The sequence below is a fragment of the Penaeus monodon genome, chromosome 6 (genome assembly GCF_015228065.2).
Source record: "Penaeus monodon isolate SGIC_2016 chromosome 6, NSTDA_Pmon_1, whole genome shotgun sequence".
NCBI classification, from domain to species: Eukaryota; Metazoa; Arthropoda; class Malacostraca; order Decapoda; family Penaeidae; genus Penaeus; species Penaeus monodon.
In genome coordinates, this window is record NC_051391.1 from 55,023,236 (window position 1) to 55,031,649 (window position 8,414).

General features: G+C 34.9%; 1 protein-coding gene across 1 annotated transcript in view; it reads left to right on the plus strand.

Moving 5' to 3' along the window:
* The first annotated feature begins 1,657 nt into the window (after positions 1–1,657).
* LOC119574655 (sodium-coupled monocarboxylate transporter 1-like) overlaps positions 1,658–8,414 on the plus strand; it is a 9,721-nt gene continuing 2,964 nt past the window's right edge. Inside the window, 8 exon segments of the mRNA XM_037922040.1 lie at positions 1,658–1,675; positions 4,814–5,177; positions 5,353–5,541; positions 6,332–6,486; positions 6,723–6,863; positions 7,207–7,425; positions 7,842–7,932; positions 7,934–7,961. Of these exon segments, the coding sequence (XP_037777968.1) occupies positions 4,851–5,177; positions 5,353–5,541; positions 6,332–6,486; positions 6,723–6,863; positions 7,207–7,425; positions 7,842–7,932; positions 7,934–7,961 (1,150 nt within the window). The 5' untranslated portion in view covers positions 1,658–1,675; positions 4,814–4,850.

The window sequence follows — 8,414 nt, forward strand, 5'->3', positions numbered from 1 at the left end:
TTTCTTGTATCTGTTTCTTTCCATGAATTTGGAGAGAGAGAGAGAGAGAGAGAGAGACAGAGAGAGAGAGAGAGAGAGAGAGAGAGAGAGAGAGAGAGAGAGAGAGAGAGAGAGAGAGAGAGAGAGAGAGAGAGAGAGAAGAGATGAGATTTTCTTGTAGCTTATTGATAAACTCTAAACATACGAAGATTGGTTTGCACTCTTTCCTAGTTACTTGAAAACAAATAAGCGTTCTCATTATATGTCCAATATCCACCTCGTTTAGTGCCTATTTATCATTGTATTTTTTATTATTATTATCTTTATTGTTATCATGGTCTTATCGATTTCGTAATTACTGTCATCGTTTTCCTATTACTATTATTGTTGTTATTGTTGTTATCATCTTCATTATCACCATCACTATTTTTACTATAAAGCTTAACCTCATTATGAATTTGTCTGGGCTTGAGAGAGTGGTGTGAAATCCACTAATTTATTTTTAACTTTTTCTTACTTATTATGTTCATTATTTTGATCTTCAAAGTTTTATCTTGATGTTTCATGACAATACTCATATTAAGAATCCAAGATTATGATAATATCCATTATAAGCATATATATTCCTTTACCTTTCCGAGGTCTTTAATGAGATATAAAGCTTCCGGAAGTTGTTTCAGGGAAAACATCTCACACTTTTATTAAAGTCCTCGCTTCAATTTCTCTATTTTCCTCTCATATTTGCTTATGTCTCTAAATCATCTTCACGTTTACATTTAAGAAACGATAACTTATCCCGAGTATTTTTTATGAAAAAACAACAACAACAGTATTAAATGAACAGATATTTATGAAGAAAACCTGAGACCGGATTATGAAAGGAAGGAAAGTGAGAAGTCAATGTTTCATTGCATTTATGAAAAAAATGTCGTTTCTTGAAAGTGGAAAGTACAGTGGTTTAGCCCCAAAGTAAATGTAAAAATTGAATTAAATAACTAAAAGAGGCAACTCAATCACACGTAAATATAAAGTTCACGAGTTTAATCCTTCGTCTTCAGGATTTTTCTCTGTGGAAGAGAAAAATCCCATGGAAGACCCCTAACCTATGACCTAATGTGAAAATAACGTTTGTGTGTGTGTGTGTGCGCGCGCGTAATGTTTAATGTTCATCATCAGTGCAAATTACATCAATATATATATTTTCTACTTGCTTGTTATATGATGATGTGATTTCTTTTTAGTGTAGCCCAGATGAATGGAGAAAATGTGCGTGTGTTTCTCTATTTAGTACATGTAAAAAGAGAGAAAAGATTAGGAAAACCGCAACGGAGTTCTTGGACATGCGGATACTATTCGTCATTTCTGTAAATTCTTAACATTTATTCCGTATGACTATCCTCATTCACTATAGTTCGTTCATGCAGTACTCAGTGTCAGAATGAATATTCTATAACATTCAGAATCTAGAGTACAGCCCCGTCATCAAGTTATTCATATCACACATCCGAATCCGTAGATAAAAACGGTGTTGTGAAACCTAGAAATAAACGACCTTATTGCGTCTAGCATCACCGTGGGTTTTGACGCTCTTGCTGTCAGTTTATCACGCGTACATCCTCCCCCGACTCTTAACTGTAGTCCTGAAGCGTCTTGGTCTCGGTACACACACGGCGCTCGTTGGATGTGATAGCGGAGTGTGAAGGGACTTGTTTTATTCGGTTCCTCGTCGGGTCTGGAGAAACGTGTTGGGTGTATGGGTAGTTACGGAGTGTTTTTTTTTTGTGTGTGAGTTGGTGAACGATGTGTGGGTTTTTGGTTACTGTGGAGTATGAAGGTGTAAACGCGTGTGTGGGAAATGAGTATTAGTCAACCCTGTGTGATGGAGAAGCGATACACCAACAACAGTGGATATTTTCAGTGAAACATGTACAAGAAAACCGTATACAGGGGCCACCAACCAACATCATTTATATGCAGTTATAAAAACAGTTCTCCTAAGCGAACAACAGGAACCATTAACACGCAATACAAATCGGGGGAAAAACACAACTTCACTATCGCTGTTTGTATTCGATTCCGTTTTACCCCGTACGTGTGTTAAACATACTCCATGCCACGCCAAAGGACACCGTGTTAAACCATACATGACCAACGACAAAATTTCCACTTATACAATCCTTTTCATTGCGTCACGTTCTCTCATTATCTGTGTTTCGTGACGTTGCCTACGGCAGAGGATTTTAGGCATAATGGCAGATACAAGAATGTGTGAACTGGGAAATCCAGCCGAGTGACATTTTTTTTTCTATGATTAAGCAATAATAAGGATGATATTAATGGTAATAATTTAATAGCAGTAGAAGGAGTAATAATGATAAAACAATGATAATAATAATGATAATAATAATAGTAATAATAATAATAATAATAATGATAATGATAATAATAATAACAGTATTAATAATAAGAATAATATTAATGATGATGATATTGATATTAATGATAACGATAATGAATGTAATGATGATAAAATAATAATGATGATAATAAAAATGATAATGATAATGGTAGTGACCATGATGATAATGAGAATACTGATGATGATAATAATATAAATGGTATATATATATATATATATATATATATATATATATATATATATATAATAATAATAATAACTATGAAAATGAGAATGAAAATGATAACAGTATCAATCATGCTCATGATAATGATAGCAAAGGTAAAAATGATGATAATAATAATATGATGATAATGATAATGATAATAACAATGATAATAATGATTAATGGCAGTAATAGTAACAATAATGATGATAATAATAGTAGTTGTAGTAATAATAAAAATATTATGAGATAACAGTGATAATAATGATAATGACAATAAAGTAATAACGATAATGATAAATATTATGATGATATTGACAATAGTACTAATCTTAAAAAAAGAAGATTAAAAATAATCATATTCATGATATTAATTAATAATAATAATAATGATAGTAAAAAGAATACAAGTAGCAATAATTGTAACAATGATAATGAATATGTTAGTAATCAAGATCCTTATGATGATGATAATGATAATAACAATAATAATGATAATGATAAAGATGATGACTGATTACTGTAATAATAATGATATTAATAATTATAATAATAAAAATGATACTAATGATGATAGTAGTAATAACAATAACAATATTAATGATATAAATAATATATATAACAATAATGGTAATAATGATTTTTATAATTAGTAATGATGATCATAATGACAATACTGATGGTGGTGGTGGTAAAAACAATGATAGCAATGATAATTATAATAATAATGATGATAATAACGATAATAATCAAAATAATAACAATGATAGTAATAATAATAGTGACTAATAAAATTATAGTTGTAATAAGAAGAACAATGATTATAGTGGTGATAATGATGACATGATGATAAATGATACTAACAACAATCAAACTAATAATGGCAATAATGATAATAATAATATTAGTAATAATATATCAGGGATAATAATATCAATAATAATAATATAATAATAATAATAATAATAATAATGATAGTAATGACATTAATGATAATGATAATAATAATAATAATAATAATAATAATAATAATAATAATAATAACAATGATGATAAAAATAACGATAACAATAATAACAATAATGATATTAACAATAATGATGATAATATTAATACAGTTGATTATGACAATGATGATAATAATGATAATGATAAAAAAAAAAAAAATAATAACAAGAAAATCATGATAATAACAATGATGATTATAGTAAGGATAATGATGCCATAGTAACAAGAGTAATGCTGATAATTATGAGGGTGATACCAGTAAAATTCATGACAGTCACCATTAGGATAATGATAACTAAAATGATAATGATAATAAAATGATAATGATAATGATTATAATGATAATGATGATGATGATGATGATGATGATGATGATGATGATGATAATTATAATGATAATAACAAAATATTAATATCCATGATAATGATGATGATGATAATAATATAATTATCAATAATAAGAGCAACAATAATAACTATGTCAAGAATTACATTAATTAATAATGGAAGCATTAATAATGATGATAACAATAAAATGATAATCCTAACATTAATAATAATACAATATAAACAACAACAATGATGATAATAACACTGGTAATAAAGAGAGCAGTTAGTGATAACGAAAATTTTCACAAAATGACAGCAGTTGCAAAAACCGTTATCTTTTCTCACTTTTATTGACGTTGTGTTTCTATATTCCATTAGTTATCCTGTTCTGTTTAATATAATCTCTGTTAATATCCTAATCTTATATTTACGTTACGATTATGAAGATGACATCTCTTAAAAATCGAAGTATCTTTAATCAACTCGCTAAAGTGTGTTTGTCTTATGAGTGAACCGCAGCGTAGCAAAATTTAATTCACAAAAGAAGGCTGAGCAGAAATCTCGTTCTGTTTGGCACATGAAGTCAGTTTATTTATTTGTTTATTTATGAATTTATAAATTCTAATTCTAGTTACTTGCAATGCACTTGCAGTAGTTATAAGGACATGAGAAGGAAATAATGTAAACACCATTTCATACAGGATCTCAATGGGCTTACTTTCGCAACGTGGGGATATTGTCTATCGTCTTTATCACCGGAAGACACTACGAATTCTTTGGGTTATCTGCGTAAAAAAGTTAATGTCGTGACGTAAACATTGCATGCGGAATAGAGTTGGGTTATTTTGATTTTAGTAACCTACTGGAAATAGCGACGAGAGCACGCGAGAGTTTCAACCTGCCGCCGCCATGGGTCTCGGGGTCGTGGACATCCTGTTCTTAACGCTGTCGGTGCTGGTGAGCGCGATCATCGGACTGTACCAGGGTTATGTGGGGCGCCGCGCCACGCCCGAGTGCTACCTCATGGGCTCGAGGAAGATGAAGCCCCTGCCGCTGGCCATGAGCATGATGGTGGGCACGGTGTCGGCCATCACCATCATGGGCAACGCGGGCGAGATGTACGCGTATGGCACCCAGCTGTGGATCATGGACCTGGGCATCATACTGGCGCTGGTCCTCATCGCCAAGGTCATGATCCCCATCATTCACCCCATGGAGGTCGTCTCGCTGTACGAGGTGAGTCAGAACAAGGGTCGGGCCATTTGCCTTGTGCACGAAGCAAGCTGAGCACATATGTTTCCTTTAGTATTCACTGTGTCTCGATGGAAGTGAGATAGAGTGTGAAGGATACCTTGGGATATCCTTCAAACAGAATGAGGGAACGCCATGATGAGTTACAGCTGTGTTTCAGTACATTGAGAAGCGGTTCAACGCGAAGTGGCTGCGGCAGGCCACCGTGGTGCTGCAGCTGGTGGGCGGCTACTTCTTCATGGGCTTCCTGCTGTACCCGCCTTCCATCGCCTTACAAGCCTTCACGGGGCTCAGCATCCTCCTCAACATCTTCATCATGGGCGCCACCTGCACTTTCTACTCCGCCATCGTAAGTGCCCGACATTTTGCGCGTGGGAAAGCATGGAGGAGAGACGGATAAAAGAGAAAATAAAACGAAGAGGACGATAGAATTGTTCAGTTTGTATACATAAAAGAAACAGGTCATGGGAAGCGGATGGGCGCAGGGGTTGCCGGACGATGAGTGCCAGAGTGTCATAGTGAATGTGTAAAGAAAAAAAAGAAGATAATTAGAAAAAGTACATGTTTGTATATACACTTATATGATACTGATATAATACAAGTCTGCAGTGTACATATAAACATATATATACACATTTATATATATACATTATATATATATATATATATATATATATATATATATATATATATATATATATATATATATATATATATATATATATAAGGAGTGTGTTCTAACAAATACCGCCAAATGCAGTATCAAAATAAATTATTTTAAAAAGTTTGTTCGGTCAACAACGCATAAACCCACATAGCTCGTTCTCGGCTTTGCTTGCTTGCACTTGTTCTCCGCGAGTGCGGAGAGAGAGAGAGAGAGAGTGAATAACTTAAGCACATTTTTTTATAACGATAGTAATAATAACAGTAGTAATAATAAAGTAATAATAATAATAATAATAATAATAATAATAATAATAATAATAATAATAATAATGATGATGATGATGATAATGATAATAACAATAACTACCATTATCATAATAATAATGATAACAATAATGAAAATATTAAAAGTAATAATGAGACCAGTATTAGAGATGATAGTAAGAACGTTGATAAGGAAATGTACTTCACAGGGAGGCGTGAAGGCTGTTGTGTATACAGACGTGTTCCAGGCCGTAGTAATGGTTGTGGGTGTTCTAGCTATTGTTGTCATCGGCTCTGTCAACGTAGGCGGCCTCCACGTGGTGTGGGACATCGCCTACCACCATAACAGGACGGAGCTCTTCAAGTAGGTTATTTGACGTGTCTAGGGGCGTGTGATGAGAGTTGATTTCGCCTTTGATTGTATGTGTATGTTGTGTGTGGGGGGGGGGAGTGTGTGTGTGTGTTTGTAGGAGGGGGGGGGGTAGTATCTATGAATGAGTGAGTGAGTGAGAGGGTGAACGTGTGAGTGTATGTGCGTGTGCATCTATAAATAATATCTATATGTGAATATATCTAAACCCATTTTCATGACCTCCACAGCATGGACCTCGACCCTTACCAACGCCACAGCTTTTGGCTCTGTATCATTCTGGGTTTTTTCTTCACCCTCGGCACCTACGGCGTCAACCAGAGTCAGACGCAGCGCTTCTTCAGTACCAAGTCTGTCCAGGACGCCCAGAAGTAAGGTCTTTGATGTACATGATGTGCATTTACCTGTAAATACTTATGGAAGCATGTGATATTTGATATCCAAAATTAAATACGAAAAGTTAGGAGCCGAGTGATTGTGATGGTTTGAAATTAATTGATAAACGTATGAACTGGTATTCAAGATTGATTACGAAACTTAAGGAACAGCATAATTGTGATGGTTAATACGAATTGCTAAATGAATAGACCTGCATAATATGGACAGTTGAAATAAATAATTTCAACGTATAATACATATATATGTATATATATCTTTTATATTTTATTTTTCATTTTTTATCTTATTTATTTATTATTATGTTTTCTTTATCAGGGTCATTTACTTCGCTGCGGTCGGGATGGTCATTCTGCGGGCGTTGATCCATCTTGCGGGACTGGCCATCTACGCCCACTTCTACAGGTGCGATCCCCTGGCGGTTCCTGGGGCTGGCGAACCTGCTTACGTGGTCATCGTCTATGTGCTGACGGTGCTGACGAGAGTCCCTGGTCTCGCCGGCATCTTCGTAGCGGCCATTTATGCTGCTGTTCTTAGGTACTGGGAGACTTAAAGGTCCTGTGCTCGGTCTGGGGTCTGTGAAGTACTGCAAGAATCCTTTTGTTTTCTGCGCCGTTGTTCTATTTTGTTATTATTATTATGATATACTGTAAATGAGTCACTAGATTCATCTGAATAAGAATTCATATCTCCATATGATAATATAACAGTATATAGATATTAACTATAGAGAAAAAACATATATTGATCTACCAGCATACGACATAAACACGTATACGTATATTCACACACACGCACACACACACACACACACACACACACCACACACACATACAAACACACAGAAATATACACATGAGAAAATACAAATAAAAACAAAAATAGATATTGCTTCTGAAAGAAATTCCTTAGAAGGCCAAGGAGATGACACTTCTTTCCGTCAACTTCTACAGCTCAGTGTCAACTCAACTGAACTCCATGACGGCGCTGCTGTGGGCCGATTTCCTTAAGCCTCACCCCTTCTTCGCCTCCTTCAGTGAAGTCAAAGGCGGGAGCTCTGCAGAAGATCATAGGTGAGGCCCGACGCAGGAGAGGATGTTGAGCTTATAGAATGGGTATGTGTTTGAGTGAATGTGTGTATGTTTGTGTTGTGTGTGTGTGTGTGTGTGTGTGTGTGTGTGTGTGTGTGTGTGTGTGTGTGTGTTTGGGCGAGTGTGTGTGTGTTTAGGTGAGTGTGTGTGTGGGTGAGTGAGAGAATGAGTGAGTGTGTATGTGTGATGTGCAAACAGATATATAAGAAAAGAAGACAGACAGAAAAAGAATGAAATAGCGATCGAAAATTCCCCTTCGCTACATCATATACGCCAAGTACATGCAAAGTTATCTCCACATACACGCAGGACACACCAAGGTACTTTAACACTTATACACCCACACCCACACACCACCCCCCCACACCCACACACACACACATAATCACCCAAATCTATAATTTACATATACACACGCATATATAATGTACCCCA